At 64.3% G+C, this 16,895-nt stretch overlaps 3 protein-coding genes across 4 annotated transcripts in view; 2 read left to right on the plus strand and 1 right to left on the minus strand.

Annotated features, from left to right (window-relative positions):
- TNPO3 (transportin 3) overlaps positions 1 to 4,086 on the plus strand; it is a 23,338-nt gene extending 19,252 nt beyond the window's left edge. Inside the window, exons 15-23 of the mRNA XM_054631271.2 lie at positions 57 to 117; positions 580 to 720; positions 1,218 to 1,334; positions 1,776 to 1,870; positions 1,998 to 2,154; positions 2,468 to 2,635; positions 2,766 to 2,878; positions 3,453 to 3,543; positions 3,621 to 4,086. Coding sequence (XP_054487246.2) covers positions 57 to 117; positions 580 to 720; positions 1,218 to 1,334; positions 1,776 to 1,870; positions 1,998 to 2,154; positions 2,468 to 2,635; positions 2,766 to 2,878; positions 3,453 to 3,513 — 913 coding nt within the window. The 3' untranslated portion in view covers positions 3,514 to 3,543; positions 3,621 to 4,086. The remainder of the gene's footprint in view (positions 1 to 56; positions 118 to 579; positions 721 to 1,217; positions 1,335 to 1,775; positions 1,871 to 1,997; positions 2,155 to 2,467; positions 2,636 to 2,765; positions 2,879 to 3,452; positions 3,544 to 3,620) is intronic.
- IRF5 (interferon regulatory factor 5) lies at positions 4,064 to 9,426 on the minus strand. Of its 2 annotated transcripts, none has more exons than XM_077179354.1 (9): positions 9,241 to 9,426; positions 7,775 to 7,972; positions 6,898 to 7,084; positions 6,590 to 6,642; positions 6,468 to 6,498; positions 6,110 to 6,391; positions 5,362 to 5,751; positions 4,964 to 5,082; positions 4,064 to 4,889 (listed from the first exon to the last, which is right to left on the minus strand). In XM_077179354.1, the coding sequence occupies exons 1-9, from the start codon at positions 9,337 to 9,339 to the stop codon at positions 4,656 to 4,658; spliced, it is 1,593 nt and encodes a 530-aa protein (XP_077035469.1). In that variant the 5' UTR covers positions 9,340 to 9,426; the 3' UTR covers positions 4,064 to 4,655. The 2 variants fall into 2 exon arrangements, with proteins under 2 accessions (XP_077035469.1, XP_054487248.2); XM_054631273.2 differs by lacking the exon at positions 9,241 to 9,426 and adding an exon at positions 8,894 to 9,020 and having other exon boundaries at positions 7,775 to 8,125.
- A 104-nt stretch (positions 9,427 to 9,530) lies between these two features.
- Positions 9,531 to 12,196, plus strand: LOC143694063 (uncharacterized). The gene is made up of 3 exons (XM_077178019.1): positions 9,531 to 9,665; positions 11,403 to 11,523; positions 11,715 to 12,196. Exons 1-3 carry the CDS (start codon positions 9,568 to 9,570, stop codon positions 11,973 to 11,975), a joined length of 480 nt encoding a protein of 159 aa, XP_077034134.1. The 5' UTR covers positions 9,531 to 9,567; the 3' UTR covers positions 11,976 to 12,196.
- Positions 12,197 to 16,895: the final 4,699 nt, after the last annotated feature.

The following is a 16,895-nucleotide window of genomic DNA, read 5'->3' on the forward strand; positions in this document are numbered from 1 at the left end:
ACCCTTTTCCTTGGCTTTAATCTCAAACCCTCCTTAATCCTTGGCTGTTCCCACAGACACACCAACCCCATTGTTGAGAACGGCCAGGTCCACCCGTGCCAAAAAGTCATTCAGGAGGTGCGTGGGAGAGGGCTGGGATGTGGGGAGAGGGTTCTGGTGGGGGGTTTGGGGTGGGGGTTTCCGGGGTGTTTAGGTTTATGGGGGTACCTGAGGTGTTGTACAGAGTCCCAGTTCCTGACTGCCAGTGGATCCATGTGTCTGCCCAGGGCTGCACGGGAGGGGAGCTCTGGGGCACCCTCCTGTCCCTCGTGGAAGCTGGGATTGGGGTGTGGAGGGGGAAATCTCAGGCTTCAAGCCCCTGGAAGGGGCCCTGGCTCTGGGAATGCCCCAGGTGTTTGATTTCCCTGCCCGTGTCCCATTTGCCACGCTGCACTGGAGGGGATAAACCACCCCAGGCTCCGCAGAAAGCTTTTCTCCCCCATCTGCCATCCCTCGCTGGGGTCTGGGCGCTCTGGGGACCGGGAGGGAGCGGGCAGCGTCCTGGGTCGGGTGTGACCCCTGCCACGTGTCCGTGCCCAGATCTGGCCGGTGCTGTCGGAGACCCTGAACAAGCACAGCGCCGACAACCGGATCGTGGAGCGCTGCTGCCGCTGCCTGCGCTTCGCCGTGCGCTGCGTGGGCAAGGGCTCGGCCGCGCTGCTGCAGCCCCTCGTCACACAGGTGGGGCTGGGGGGCCGGGGGGCTCGCTCGGGTCACTGTGGCTGCCGCGAGTGTCGCAGGGGCGGCTGTGGGCTCTGGGAAGTGCTGCAGTGAGCCCTGGCAGTCTTGGGAATTCCAGCATAAGCCCTTGGGGAGGAGAGAGGCTTTGGAAGAGGTGGGGGGTGCCGAGAGGTTGTGGATCCCCGTGTGTGTGTGATTTGGGAGGAGTGTGTGAAACCCTGCATGGTGCAGCTCCTTGGGGAGGTAACCCAGCCTGAGGGAAGGATCCCTGAATCCCAGAGCTGGGTGTTCCCTGCTCCACTTGGCTCCCATCAGGCTCCAAGGGGAAGCTTCCATGAAGAAGCGCTGCTGGCTCAGGTGGCCTCAGCACGGAGATGCTCCCAGGACCTGAGCAGGTCCATTGGGGTGTCCCTGCCCACAGGGGCCGGGCTGGGCCCAGAGGGATGTGGGGTCAGGGCAGATGTGGCGGTGCCTGTGCAGCGTTCCTGTCTCCCCAGATGGTGAATGTGTACCGGGAACACCAGCACTCCTGTTTCCTCTACCTGGGCAGCATCCTGGTGGATGAGTACGGCATGGAGGAGGGCTGCCGGCAGGGCCTGCTTGACATGCTGCAGGTGGGGTCTGCCTGCCCAAATCACAGCAGCGCTCAGGGCGGAAAATCCCTCTGAGCCCATCGAGTCCAACTGTCCCCAGCATGCTGAGGACACCACTGACCCTGTCCCCAAGTGCCACATCCACACAGCTGTTCAATCCTTCTGGGGGTGGGGGACTCCACCCCTGTCCTGGGCAGCTGTCCCAGGGCTGGACAGCCTTTCTAGGAGGAATTTTCCCTAATATCCCATCTATATAGAATCTCAACCTGGTTTGGGTGAGAAGCAACCTTGAAGCCCATCCACGGGCAGGGCCACCTTCCACTGTCCCAGGTTGTCCCAGGCCCCCTGCAGCCTGTCCTTGGGCACTTCCAGGGATGGGGCAGCCTTAGCCTGTTCCATGCAGGGAAGGGTAGCTTGAGGAGTAATCCCAGGTAGTTGCTGATGGATCCCTGTTCTCCCCAGGCTCTCTGCATCCCCACCTTCCAGCTCCTCGAGCAACCCAACGGCCTCCAGAACCACCCAGACACCGTGGATGACCTCTTCCGCCTGGCAGCCAGGTGCCACCTCCTTCACAGGCCACCCGGCCCTCTCCCCTCATGGAGGGTCCCCCTGGGAGCACCCAGGGGAGCACTGGAGCGGGGAGAGGCAGGCCCTGTCCTGATGTCCATCTGTGTCCCCGGGCAGGTTCATCCAGCGCAGCCCCATCACCCTCCTGCGCAGCCAGGTGATGATCCCCATCCTGCAGTGGGCCATCGCTGCCACCACCCTGGACCACCGGGACGCCAACTGCAGCGTCATGAAATTCCTGCGGGATCTGATCCACACCGGGGTGGCCAACGACGTGAGTGACACACGGGGATGTCACCATGGAATCATGGAATGGGCTGGGTGGGAAGGGACCTCAAAGCCCCTCCAGTGCCAGCCCTGCCATGGCAGGGACACCTCCCACTGTCCCAGGCTGCTCCAAACCCCATCAGCCCCACCATCCTCATCTGCCCTGTGCTGTTGTCCCCACCCACCACCCTGCTTTCTCCACCACTGCTGGCAGAGAAGCTCTGGGGGTTGCCTGCAGAGCAAGGAGCTTATCCCTGTCCCCAGGACCAGTGTGTCCCTGTCCCCAGGCCTTGCCCACCCCCTTGTCCTTCCTCCCACAGCATGAGGAGGACTTTGAGGTGCGGAAGGAGCTCATCAACCAGGTGATGACCCAGCTGGGGCAGCAGCTCGTGAACCAGCTCCTGCAGACGTGCTGCTTCTGCCTCCCGCCCTACACCCTGCCCGACGTTGCTGAGGTGCTCTGGGAGATCATGCAGATCGACCGCCCGGTGAGGGGAGCGACCCCACGGGGACAGGATGGGCCCCAGGGGCAGGGCTGGGACCCCAAGCTCTGCCGAGGCAGGGCCCGGGAGCCAGGTTGGGCTCCACATTCCGAGTTGCTCCCTTTCCCTGGCACAGACGTTCTGCCGCTGGCTGGAGAACTCGCTGAAGGGGTTGCCAAAGGAAACCACGGGCGGAGCCATCCAGGTGACACACAAACAGCTCACCGACTTCCACAAGCAGGTCACCAGGTGAGTGCCTCCGGGGTCTCCAGCTCCCTCCTTCAGGCTGGCCTCCAGCAGCCCCAGCCCTGCCTGTGCTGTTGATGCTGCTGGGATGTGCCACCTGCCTGCACGGGGCCCCGGGGCCGTATGGCGCCTTTGCCATCACCCAACGGGTTTTTCTGCCCAGCCCAATCCCTGCAGAGCCACGGGCCCTTCTGAGCCACCTCCTCATCCCTGTGAGTCACTGGTTCCAGCTGCCAGGCCCTGCCCAGGCCTGTCCCTTCCCAGGGCCACCAGCTGCTTTGGGAACATCACCTCCCTCTGCCTCGCTCCATCTCGTCCCTGGACAAATCCCAGAGGCTGAGTGCCAGGAGCAGCTGGTTCCTTCCACCCAGCCACCACTGTGGTGGCACACAGGTCTCCTCTAGGGACAGTACTGGAGGCTGTCAACCTCATTCTGCCCTGATGATTGTCCCTTCATCTCTCCCAACACCTTGGAGCCGAGCTGTCACACTCCCAGCTCCCATCCCTTGGCAGGACACCTTCCCTGGGTCCCACATGTCCCCTTGGGGTCACCCCCGATGTCCGCCTTGTCTTGCAGTGCTGAGGAATGTAAACAAGTCTGCTGGGCTCTGAGGGACTTCACCCGCCTGTTCCGATAGCTCCGGCTCCATGTGGCACCTGTCTCCCAGGTAAGGGCCTGGCTCCGGGGTCCCCTGCCCCACAGGACATCAGGGACAAAGGGCTGAAGCTCCCTCCCTCCTGCCAGGAATGTCTTTAAGGAGAAGACAGGAAACAGCAACCCAAGAATGTGTCCCACAATCAGCCGAGGGCTCTCGCCCGCTCCAGCGCGTCCCGGAGTCCGGAGCCACGGGAGGGAGGAGGGCTCGGGGGTCCCGGCGGCCCCGCCTGCCCGGGGCTGGGCCACCGCCCGAGCAGCAGCCCCGGGGCAGCACCTCCGACCCGACTGCAACCCACCAGGCACCGGAGCCACACCGAGCCATGCGGCTCCACCCGGCAGCAAAAGAAGTAGAAAAACTTTCTGTGAAATGGAGACAAAAAAGAAGGAAAAGAAACAAACAAAAAACAAACAGTACAAATTGTTTAGGAAGATGGGGGGGTCAGTCTGGGGGTCCTGGGGCGCTGCCCCCCTGAGCCCACCGTGGCCTGCCTGGTGCCGACTCCCAGAGACGACACAGGCGGGACGGACTCTGCAAATAGAGATTTATATTTTATTTTGTTCTGCTTTTTTTGTTTGTTTTCTTGTTTGGTTTTTTCTTTTTTTTTTTTTTTCCCTTTTTCAGGGTTTTCTTTGGTTTGATTTTGGGGTAGGAGGCGGTGGCTCGAGTGCGGGCAGGGCGGGCGGGCGCATGCGGTTCCCTCCGGGGGTGTGTAGCCATCTCGAGAACAATAAAAAACAACAAAAAACTGAAAAAATAAATTAAAACCTCCTAAGGTCCCTCTGGTTCTCCTCCCAGGGCTGGGGCTGCTTTGTGCCCCCCCATCCCTGGCAGCTCCAGGTCCAAGGTGGCCCCAGCCCTGTTTTCTTGCTGTTTCCCCCAAAAGTCCCAGGGGGATTATCCTTGGCAGTGCAGGGAGGGGCGCAGAGCTGCCCCAGGGCGGGGGGTCACAGTCCCCTTCCCCTGCAGAGCACCCTGGTGCTGGTCCCTGCCAGCTCTGGGGGGACAGGCATGGAGACTGGGGTAGGGACAGGGGTGAGGACGGTGCTGGGTGGCCCCACCAGCCGAGCTGGCCACGGAGGGACTCACCCCGGCTGGCAGTGCCAGCTGTGCCCGTGTCCCTGTCAGTGGGGCAGGGGCCCAGGTGGCAGCGCCCAGGGCCCCGCGGAGGGGCCGGGCGGGGGCTGCGCCGGCGGCAGCCGCTGGTGGCTCTGCCAGAGCTGGTGCAGCTCCTTGAACTGCTCCACCATCCTGTCCTTGAGGTCGGGGTGCGAGATCTGCAGCGGGATGCTGTCGGCCGACCAGGACAGCTCCCCAGAGAACATCTCCAGCAACAGCCGCGCCGCCACCGGCACCACCTGCGGGAGCCACGGGGCGTCACCGGGGCCGGGACCCCACCGTGCCCCGGGACAGCCGCGGGCCGGCCCCTCACCTGCACCGTGATCAGCTTCTTCTCCTTGGGCTTCTGGTCCGGCCACTCCTCGCCGAAGCAGAGGAAGATCTCGAAGGGAGGCGGGGTGGGGGTCTGCCCCTTCTGGAACTGGATGAGGCCTGCAGGGCCAACACCGAGGTGAGGAACAGGATGGGACCTCATGCCTGCCTGGACCACCAGCACCCCAGTGAGGGCAACCCCGAGAGCCAGCTGGTGACCCCCATCCCAGCTCTGTTCCCATGTGCCACCTGGTGTCCCCACCATTCCAGCTGGTGTCCCCATTGCACATTTGTCCCCTGATGCCACCATGTGCCTGGTGTGCCCCCACCCCAGCTGGCCTCTCCATCCCAATCCATTGCTCTCAAGGGACACAGGGCCACCTCCCCTTCCCCTCTGACCGTTGAGGAAGCCCTCGAGGCTGAAGAGCTTGGTCCTTGTCTCCCTCTGGATGGGGTTGGGGCCGGGCTGGGGCGTGGCACAGGGCCCAGTCCAGAAGACCTTGCACTGGCAGAGCCGGAGGGCGAAGAGGTCCTGGCCCTGGAGCTCCAGGATGAGCCCTCGGTCCAGCACGTCCAGCAGCTGGTGGGTGTAGAAGCGCTGCTTCTCGTTGGGAATGGTGTCAGGAGCAGGGAAGGGCACCTGCTCCAGCGTCAGCGGCCCGAAGAGCTCCTCCTGCTCCCGCGTGGGCTCCAGGCTGCTGTGGAACAGCCGGCAGCCGTGCGGGTTGCTGACGGTCAGGGCGCACACCTGGCGGCCCCGGTACTGGAACTTCAGCTCCAGGTCAGTCACTGCCGGGGGGACACGGGGTCAGCGGGGCCGGGAGCACCCCAGGGCCACCCATGCACCCCATGGCCACCCTCATCCCTCCCACAGCCACTCTGTGCCCACAGTCACCCCAATCCAGCCACCCCATGGCCACCCTTCATCCATCCCACAGCCACTCTGTGCCCACAATCACCCCAATCCAGCCACCCCATGGCCACCCCATGGCCACCCTCACCCAGTGACCCTGTGGCCGCTCCCGTCCATCCCATGGCCACCCCACAGCCATGGCCACTCTGTCCCACCCCCATGGCCACCCCAGTCCTTCCAGCCCCCACACCCATGGCCAGCCCAGCCAGTTCCCCCGGCCCCAGCCCTGCTCACGTGGCAGCATGTGGGGGCTGACGAGCAGGTCGGGGATCAGGTGCTCTGTCGGTGCCACCGGGCAGCTGGACGAGGGTCCTGGGGGGCCCAGGGGGGGCCCCATCTCAGCGAGGGCGCCAGGGAGCAGCTCAGGGGCCCCGTGGGTGCCCCCTGCCTCCCCCTGGATCAGTGCCGGGGGGGGAGCCCCAAAGGGCCCCCCCGGGGGGCACTGGGTGGCAAAGGGGGGAGCCTCCTCCTTGGGCCAGGGGTAGGGGGGCAGCAGATCCCCCCTGTGCTGCGTGTCTGGAGCAGAGAGGGGGGTCAGAGGCTGCACCCCAGCCCCCCTGACACCCCGAGCCACCCTGAGCCCCCCACTCACCATCGATGCTCAGGGATGTCATCTTGTGGAGCTGCAGGGCAGAGTGGGCGTTACAGGGACCACCCCGGCCCTCTGAGGCATCCCTGGTGTGGGGATCCCCCCACCCCGAGCCCCCCAGATACCTGGCTGACGTCTTCCTCCCCGCTGCAGCCATAGTCATCCTCATCCCCCCCATCTGCAAGGGAGAGAGGGGCTGGGAAATGCAGAGGGAACCTGGGGTGCTGGGGGGGGATATTGAGGGGTTCTGGGGACTCATGGGGGGATATTGAGGGGTCCTGGGGACTCGTGGGGGGATATTGAAGAGTCCTGGGGACTCATGGGGCACTGAGGCTTCACAGGGGGTGGGTCCCTTGTGTGGGGGGGGGGCAGGTCTCTGTGGGGCGCTGGGACTTCGGGGGCTGCTCAAAGGCCTCCCCAGAGCCCCCCGTACCTGCGCCCCCGGGGGGCTCATCGCAGAGCTCGTAGATGCGGAAGGGCTGGGCCGGGGAGCCGCGGGGCCCGTCCAGCAGCAGCCGGAACTCGCGGCTCTTGTTGAGGGCGCAGCGCAGCGTGGCCTTCCAGCGGGGGGGGTCCGGCGGGTCCCCGGCCCGGAACCGGCCCGTCTCCTGCGCCCACGCCTGCGCGGGGGTCAGCGCGGCACCCCCGGCCTGCGGGCCCGCCAGCCCCCACCCCGTGCGCCCCATCATCCTTGCCACCCCCATCCCGTGTGCCCCCACCATCCTTGTCACCCCATCCCGTGTGCACCCATCATCCTTGTCACCCCCATCCCGTGTGCACCCATCATCCTTGCCACCCCCATCCCGTGCGCCCCATCATCCTTGTCACCCCCATCCCGTGTGCACCCATCATCCTTGTCACCCCCACCCCGTGCGCCCCACCATCCTTGTCACCCCCATCCCGTGTGCACCCATCATCCTTGTCACCCCCATCCCGTGTGCACCCATCATCCTTGCCACCCCCATCCCGTGCGCCCCATCATCCTTGTCACCCCCATCCCGTGTGCACCCATCATCCTTGTCACCCCCACCCCGTGCGCCCCACCATCCTTGTCACCCCCATCCCGTGTGCACCCATCATCCTTGTCACCCCCATCCTGTGTGCCCCACCATCCTTGCCACCCCCATCCTGTGTCCCTCGTCACCCATCACCCTGTCACTCCTGCCCCTTGTCCCCCATATCCCACTGTCACCCACCCCATCTCCCCATTGTCACCCCATCACACACCGCCCCCACCCCATGTCCCCAGGTCCCCATTGTCCCCGTCCCACGTGCCCATTGTCACTCCCGCCCCGTGTCCCCGGTGTCACCTTGAAGATGGTGTCGTGGTCCTGGGGGCCCGGGGGGTTCCTGGTGGCGTGTCCCCAGGGGATGACGAAGCGGCGGCGCTCGGCGTCGAGCCAGCGCAGCCCCGGGAAGCGCCGGCTGCTCACCTGGGCCACCAGCCAGGGCTTGAGGCGCACCCGCCGCGGGGGCTCCATGGTCCGGGGGCACCGCCGGGCGCCGCCCTCGCTCCCGAAAGAGGAACCGGCCCCGCACGGTCCCGCGGGGCAGCTCCGGTTCCGCTTTCAGGGCCGGGAGGGTGCGGGAGCCCCCCCGAGCTCTGCCTCGCCCGGGGGTGTGGGGGCGACACCCGCAGCCGAAAGCAGAAGCTGCGGTGGCTTCGGGGAAAGAAAAGAGGAGCTGAGAAGGGGAGGGGACACGAGGGACAGGAGGGACAGGGGACACACAGAGGAGAGAGTGGGACACAGGGAACGTGGGATGTGAGGGGGACGGAGGGGACACGGGACAGGGGACACGAGGGACAAGGGGAGGGAGTCACGGGGACACAGAGTGGACAAGGGGAGTACAAAGGGGACAGGGGACACACGAGGGATGGGGGACACATGTAGTGACACTGGGACTGTCCCGTGGAGGGACACGGGAAACGTACGGGAGACAGGGGACATGGAGAAGGGAGGAGGGACACGGGTGACATGAGGAGAGAGGGGACACGGGATGGAGAGGGCATGGTCAGAGGATGAGCGGGGACGGGGGACACAGGGTCAGGGGGTGGCACACGAGGGATGGGGGGACACGGAGAGCACATGGGGGACACGGGAAGTCCCGACCGCGGTCCTTGCGCAGTCACAGGAGCCCCGCGAGGGGAGCCCCCGCTCCCCGCGGGTCCCCGCCGGTCCCCCTTGGCGGGGCAGTGCCCACGCGTGTCGCACGGACGGGCCCGGCCACGGCACCGCGCTGGGCACGGCGCGTCCGGGGCTGCCGCTCCCCTCGCGGACCGGGCACTGTCCCCGCGTGTCCCCGCGGCTTTCCCCGGCATCTCAGCATCGCCCCGCCACGGCCCCGGCCCCCTTCCCACGGCCCCCTCCCCACGGGGTCCCACCCCACGGGAACCCCCCGCGCCCATCGGGAGCGGTCCTGGGTCTCACCTGCGCTCGGGGCCGCTCCCGGCGCCGCCGCCCGGCGCTTCCGCACGCGGGGCCGGGCGTGGGCGTGGGGCGAGACCGGCCGGGACCGCCCCGGGACACGGGGCGTGGAGCGGGGCTCCCGGTGTCCCCACGGGACCCCCCCTCGTGTCACTCCTCTGGTGTCCCTCCGAGCCCCCCCCGTGTGGCCCCCACGTCTCGTCCCCCGTGTCCCCCCTCCTTCTTCCCCTATGAGCCCCCGTGTCCCCACCGTCGTGTCCCCTCCCGGATCCCGCCCCGTCTGCCCGGCTGTCAGCCCGCACTGCTGGCAGACCCTCATTAACATAAGATTTGCATATATTTGCATACACAGTACCATTTCCCTCTCCACGTGACGCACGGGGATCTCCGCGGTGGGCGGGAACACCGGGGCGCCTTTGCGGGCTTTGATTGGTCACAGTCTCTGTCATTCATCTGTGGGCGCGCCCACGCTCCCGCCCCTGAGCCCCGCCCCGAGCCAGCTGTCTGTCAATGAGGGGGCGTGGTTTAGATGGGCGTGACCAAGGGCGGCAACAACGTATCTGGAATGGGCGGGGCCTGGCCCGCGGCGGGGGCGGGGCTACTCGCATGGCAATGAGCAGGGGGCGGGGCCTGTCCCCGGTCGGGGCGGGGCCGGGGCCGGGGGCGGGGCTGCTCGCATGGCGCCGGGCGCGCCCCGCCGCACGCCGGGCCCCCCCGGTGCCCCCCGCGCCCCCCCGGTGCCGCCGCCCCGCCCCGGGAGGAAGAACCGAAGGAGGTACCGGGACTCCCCCTGCCCTGGGCCCCGCCGGTGAACGGGAGCCCGACATGCTGCCCCGCGGGGGCGGGGTGCGGATGTATCGGGATGTCCCCGGGGGGACGGAGGGGACTCGGGGGCCCCGGCGGGCTTGGGCCAGTCTCGCCCCGTTTAACTCGCAGATCTCAGGGTTTAATGTTATTTTTCGCCCCGATCCCGGTGCGTCCGCTGGGAACGGGAGCGGGGCTTTCTGGAGGGGAGCGCAGATCCCGGGGAGTGCTCGGAGAAAGGAGCGGATCCCACTGGATTCAGGGGAAGTAGAGTCCCTTGGGGGAGTAGAGTCCCGTGCATTCCTGGGAGAAGAGAAGCTCAGATCCCGGTGGATTCCCAGGGAAGAGGCTCAGACCCCTGTGAGTAGGGGGTAGGAGCGGAGCAGGTGGATTCCCGGCTGGGTTCCTGGCTGGATCACTGACTGCTCTGCAGCTTATCCCACCACGCTGCCTGTTCCTGCCCTGTCCGTGCTTTTCCCGGGATCCCAGCTGATCCCGAGGGACAGCTGCAGCCTGTGCGAGTCTGGCCGCAGGCCAGGGCCTGATCCCGGAGGGGGAAAGGTACCCAAGGCATGGGGTGCTGAAGGGATGTGTCCCCCAGGACCCCAGAGGGATCTGCTCAGGCCTCACTGGGGGTTTCTCCACAGTGGGATCCGGGGTGGGTGAGCAGCAGCATGGAGCATCTCGCCTGGGATTCTGGGAAACGGGGACAAAATGGGGGAAAACCTCGGGGTTTGGGTCATCCTGCAGTCGCTCCTTCCACCCCAAACCGGTGCTGCTGCTGTTGCATTCCGCTGGGTTGGGGTTTCCTCCCAGCCCGGCACAATTCACCCTCCTCTCCACTTGGTATTTTTGCGGAAAGAGAAACCGGAATAAATCTCCGGATCACCTCGTGGCCGTGGCCATGAGAGGGAGCCTCAGAACTGCCCACGCCGGAGCTGCTCCGGCGGTGTTGGACGGGATTCCCTGGAGCTGGGCTGCTGCTCCCCGGGCCAGCCGCTGCTCTGGGTGCCATCCCCAGGGATTGGCTTTTGGGGCTACTTCAGGCGGGTTTGGGCCATGCAGGGGGAGCCTGTGGCAGCACGGCTCCAGCGCTTTCTCCTCCCTGATTTGGTGGCTGGGAGCTGGGATGTGCTGCCGAGGAGCTGCCTGAGGTGCCGGCTCTGCTCCGGGATGGAGGTGCATCCATCCCCCCGGCGGGCCGGTAATCCAGCTCTGCTCCGGGATGGAGGTGCATCCATCCCCCCGGCGGGCTGGATCTCTGGCTCTGCTCCGGGCTGGAGGTGATTCCACCCCCTCAGCAGGCCGGATTTCCAGCTCTGCTCCGGGATGGAGGTGCATCCATCCCCTCGGCGGGCCAGCTCTCCGGCTCTGCTCCGGGATGGAGGTGCATCCATCCCCTCGGCGGGCTGGATCTCTGGCTCTGCTCCGGGATGGAGGTGCATCCATCCCCTCGGCGGGCTGGATCTCTGGCTCTGCTCCGGGATGGAGGTGCATCCATCCCCTCGGCGGGCTGGATCTCTGGCTCTGCTCCGGGATGGAGGTGCATCCACCCCCTCGGCGGGCCGGCTCTCCGGCTCTGCTCTGGGATGGAAGTGCATCCACCCCCTCGGCGGGCTGGATCTCTGGCTCTGCTCTGGGATGGAAGTGCATCCATCCCCTCGGCGGGCCGGCTCTCCGGCTCTGACGCTCCCTGCTCTCCCTGCAGCTCCGAGTGGCCGGTGCAGCGGAAGCTGCGGGAACTCTTTGCCATCCCGCGGTGCCTGGTCAGCGTGTTCAGCCTGTTCCTGGTGGAGCTGATCCGCTTCCTCGGCGAGGCCGTGGTGCAGGTGAGCGCTCTGTTCCCGCGGAGCCGCGGCCGGAGCAGCTGCTGGGGATGGCAGAGTCCCTCGGTACCGGGAGCACGAACCTCCACTGCTGCACGTTTCCCTCCCGTTGTGGGATTTTTGTGCCTCAGCCCGTGTTTAGTGACTCCTGCTGGCAAGTATCCCTCAAACACAGGGTTTCATCCCAAATCCAGGCGCTGGTGGTCGGTGTCCTGACAGCCATCGGTGACCACGTGCTGAAGCCATTCCTGGCGGCGTTGTTCCACAGCCTGCTGCAGCCGCTGCTGCTGTTCCTGCTGAAGGTGCTGGGCGGCGTGCGGGACCTGGCGGAGCCCGTGCTGGATGTGGTGGCGCGGCTGTGCTCGCAGCTGGCCGTGCTGCTCCGCGCCGTGCGCCTCGTGGAGATCCGCCTGCGCCCCGACCTGCGCGCCGGCCCGGCCGACAGCGGCGCCTGAGGGCAGCCTCGGGTGCCCAGATAAGATAAGATAAGGAAGAAGAATTCCTGGGAATTGCGGAAGAGCGGGAGCAGCTGTGGCCCAGGAAGCTCCGGAGGGGCCGTTGTCTCCATGTGTGTCCGGGCAGGAGGCAGCACATGGCGTGCTGGGAGAGGAGTTTGGATCTTCTAGTTCTGCAGATATCTCCTTAACTTAATTAAATTCCAATATTATCCATTGGACCATTGCGCCAGTGAGGTGTTTTTCCTCTTCCTGCCTGGAAAACTCGGCTTCTCACTGAGTAGGACCTCCCTGTGCAGTCTCTTGCCACCAGATGGGCTTCACGGCTGGGGTGGTGCCCAGGGCCTGTGCCTCAGGCACTGCTGGGAGGGGACAGCTTCTGCCAGCTTCCAGCTCTCTGGAATGGTCTCCAGAGCCATGGTATGGGGCAGACTGGGATGTGGGGGCAATTGGAAAACAAGGATCACAATATAACGGAATAACCACCTCTGTGTTCCTAGCACCTGGTTCTGGTGCGTGATTTGGGTCACGTATTCCCATCGGGATGAGGCGGCCAAGGAGCCAAGCGGCGGCAGCAGAGCTCTGGGTGTGTTTTACAAACCCTTGGAGAGACTGAGCTGTGTTCGGGGGCTCCCCCACCCCAGCCTCAGCTCCCTCTGCCCTTTCGCCCTTCCAACAACGCTGCCTCCCGGGAGCGTCTCCCCGGCTGGCGCAATCCCCGTGTTCCCGATGATTCCATGCCCAAAGCCCTTTGCTTTTTATGGGCAGGAGCAGCATGTTTGGAGCTTCCCCGGCTGTAAGATCATCCGCGGGCCAGCGCCGGGGCCGGAGCGCTCCTGCTGGGGGCCAGGCTGGCCGGGCTATTTGGGGGGTGCTGAGTTCACGGAGCCGTGACGGGATGTTCCCTGGGCGCCACGAGGGGCCGGGCGCTGGGAGCCAGCCCCAGGGAGCTCTCAGGCTCGGGTGACCAAGGGCAGCGCGGGAACGGGCGCTGAGAGCTGCTGGGCAGCGGGAAGCAGCCGGGACAGGCAGGGCCGCACGTGGGCACAAACAGCAGCGGGCACAGGGACCCAATCCAGGACGTCCTGTGGCACAGGCACCGTACCACGACAGCCACACGCAGGGTCTGGAGCTCCTCAGGACACTGGGGACACACAATTGTCCCTGGGCACTTCCACCCTTGCTGGGGCACAGGCCTGGCATGATCACTGCTCCCGTGACCTTTCCCTGGGGAAACAAACCCGAGGAGGGAAGGGCAGAATTGATGAGGGGTTTCTCATTGCGTTGATTTAGCTGGTGAATCACTTTAATGTTTGAAGTGGTTTTGATTAAATTTGGCTGCTCTGGAACCAGGAATTCCCCGGTACAGTTTCTCCTTTTTGGCTGAAGCTCTCCCAATGAAAGGCCGAGTAAGTGAAGAGAGCTGGGAAAATTCAACGCTGATGGTGTCATCTTTGACCTCCATCTGTCATCCTGCGGCGGGAGAGGAGGGCGGAGAAAGCCGCGGGGCTGGGAGCTGCCGCCTCCCCGCAGCCCCGGGATCCCGGGAGCTCCCAAATCCAGCCGCTTGGAGTTCGGGCTGTGCATCCAGCGGGAGCGTGGGGCTCAGAGACACCCACGTCATTTTGGGGTGCACAGAGGGGAGCGGGAGGTCTGGCCATAGCCTCACCAGGAACAAAAACCTCCTTTCTTCCTCAAAACACGCCCGAGGTGCGCGGAGCCGCACGGGTACCGCCGATGTTGCCCGGAGCCCGGTGCCGGGGGCCAGCGGCGCTGTCCCGGGCTGGCAGGACAATGCCGGGTGAGCCGCAGGGGACAGCGCCGTGCCGGGACAAGGACATTTCGGGGCTGGCGCTGCCGGCAGCCGGGCTGGCAGCGCCCCCGCATTGCTGCTCCCTGAGATCACGGCTCCCAGCGCCCGGCCCGGGCACACGCGGCCGGCCCCGGCAGCAGCCTCCGCTCCCCGGGCCCGGTGCCGCTCCGGCCGGGGCTCCGCGAGCCCAGCCCGGCCCGGGGCAGCCCGGCCGAGCCCGGCCCGGCCCGGAGCGGCCGCGGGAGGGGGCGCGGGCCTGGATCCAGCCGGCGGGAGCGGGAGCGGAGCCAGGGCTGAGCGCGGCCTCCTCCGTTCTTCCCTAAATAGCCGGCGGCGGGCAGGAGGATTAGCCGGGGCATTCCTCGGCCACCGTCCTCCCACCGCCGCCTCGCTCCCGAGCTCCCCCGGCCGCGGGATTCCTGCTCCTCCCTCACGGCGCCCGTCCCCTGCTCCGCGGGGCACCCACAGCCACCCGAGCCCGGCTGCCCTCGTCCCGTTTGGCAGCGGCCTTTGGGCTTCCCCGGGCACGCCCGGCCCCGCCCGTGGAGCCCGGGGCCCTTCAGAGCCGCTGCCCGTCCCCAGGGGTCACGGCGGTGCCAGCCCGGGGACAGAGTCCAAGGACAGGGTCCGGGAACGGAGCCTGAGGACACAGCCCAGGGATGGTGCCCAGGGACAGTGCCTGGGGACAGAGCCCAGGGACAGGGCCCGGGAACTGTGCCCAGGGACAGAGCCTGGGGACCAGACCAGGGAACGGAGCCTGGGGACAGAGCCCGGGGACAGAGCCCGGGGATGGTGCCCAGGGACAGTGCCCAAGGACAGGGTCCGGGGATGGTGCCTGCGGACAGGACCAGGGGACAGTTCTTGGGGACGGTACCCAGGGACAGTGCCCAGGGACAGGGCCTGGGGACAGTGCCCAGGCAGCACCATGTGGGGCCAGGCCCAGCTCTGGGTTCTGTGGGATTGGGATTGGGCCCAGGCCTGGGCTGGGTTCTGTGGGATTGGGCTGAACCCAGCCGTGGGGCTGAGCTCTGGAGTGTGGGATGAGGCTGTAAAGGAATGCCCCATGCCCACAGCGGGTCACACGGAGAGTCACACCAAGGCACCAGAGCATTGGGATGGATGGATGGATGGATGGATGGATGGATGGATGGATGGATGGATGGATGGATGGGGAATGAGCCATTGGAAGAAGCTGGGAACAGCTCTGTGGTTTGGTTTCCTGACACCACCTTCCTTCCCATGGGCTGAGGGAAACTGAAGCAGAGCACGAGTCAGCCTTTCCCGTCGGGATACACCTTCCAGGCGGCCTCCTTGATGGAGGTTCTGCATCCCAGCTTCTCCATCCCTGCTTCTCTGTCCCTTCCATACAAATTCTCCCACTGCAGGTCTGTGTGCTGGACCTGGACTATGCACACCCTCATCCACACCCTCCCAGATTGCTAAAACATTTCCATATATCCTCTTTTCCCCACATTTCAAGCACAGGTTTCCCATCCTCACAGAGACTCTGGGACCTCCAGGGGCTGTTCTCATATTCCTCGTGTTTTGTCTCTTCCCAGACCATCCCAGCTCGTGCCCCAGGGGTTTGTCATGGAATTCACAGAGGGGAAGCCGGTGTGGAGTCTGTGTCCAGGGCCCCGTGGTGGCTGTGGTGGGCGGAGGGGATCAATAATAGGCAGACCAATAAAATTCCCTCTCCCTTGCCCAAATCCCGAGGTAATCCTCCCTGGAGCTTTGCTGGCTGGCGTCTGTGACAATGAGGCAAACATGGCTGCAGCCAAAAAGCTGGCTAATAAATAACATGCGTTCCTAAATTCTGGGATTTGGAAGTGTCTGAAGGTCCCACTAATAAATACCCAGCTGGGAAGTGTGTTAAAATCAGAATTTTTACCCAATTTGGGATCTGCTCTCACCGACAGCTGGGAGTGGGACAAGACCATTGGGGGAGGGAAACGTTGTCTGTCAGTGCTGTCTGAGCAGAGAAACCCCTAAATGTCCACAGTTTGGGCAAAACCAGCGGGATTGAGGGACTGGGGAGGTCAAGACAGGAAAACAGGAATTGGGAGTGGGCTTTGCCTTATGCTAAATACAGGCAGAGAAGAAGATCCAGCTGCAACTTGTCAATGGCTTTAAAAGACTGAAAACCTGGAAGAACTGAAAGAAGAAACAATGGGAATGGTGTGAGGTGTGAAAAAAAGGGATTCCAGAGGGAATTGGATCTCAGAGGTCATTCAGCTCCTCTGGAAGGGGAGGAAAAGGGATTTCCACGAGCACTTCCGTAAGGAAATGCAATAAATCACTCCCAGGGCAGCAGAGAGCTCCGGGCTCAGCTAACATGAGAAAAGGCAGCTGTGCACTCAAAAGGTGGGTGGATCAAGTGGGATTTGCCTCCCCAGGAATGGTCAGACGAGGCTGTGGGGGAAGAGGAGAATGGTCCCTGCCATGGGGAAAGCTGATGGAGGGCACAGAAAGAGCCTCAGACTCCCCTCAGTCCTCTGGGTTTTTGTGGGCATTGCTGGGCCATGGCCAGGACACCGGGAGCTGCTCTGTGTCCCTGGGACTGGGCACAAGTGCCCACCCCAGAGCCTCCCAGTGCCCAACTCCAAACCGTACTTCACTCAAAAAAGCCCTCACATTTCAACCTCCTAAGGCAGTTTTGTTAAAAAAAACAAAAAAAAACAAAAAACAAACAAACAAACAAAAAAAAAAACCAAAAAAAACCAAACAAAAAAACAAACCCAAAATTACTCTCAAACCATTTTTTAAAAAAACCCAACTAAACCCCCTTAACTTACATGTTAATAAAAATTTAAATATTTCAACCTTCCTGAGCTGCCCTTTGTTCACCATCTCAACCCCTGAGATGTATTTTTTTAATAAGATAAAAATCTCATGCTTTCAGTGCCTGTTCCCCATATCTGGGACCATTTTGCTCTCCAGACTGTGCGCTTCCAGCACCAAGGGAGATTTAACGAGGGGAAAAACACAGTGGGCGGTTTTCCAAGGAATTCTGGGCTGCGCTTTTTCAGCCCGTGACTTCACTGCGGGGCCGTGCCCGAGTGTCAGCGCTGGCAGCGCTCCCGGCGAGGCTGGAATTATGGAATTAT

This window comes from Agelaius phoeniceus, chromosome 5 (genome assembly GCF_051311805.1).
Source record: "Agelaius phoeniceus isolate bAgePho1 chromosome 5, bAgePho1.hap1, whole genome shotgun sequence".
Classification (NCBI taxonomy): Eukaryota; Metazoa; Chordata; class Aves; order Passeriformes; family Icteridae; genus Agelaius; species Agelaius phoeniceus.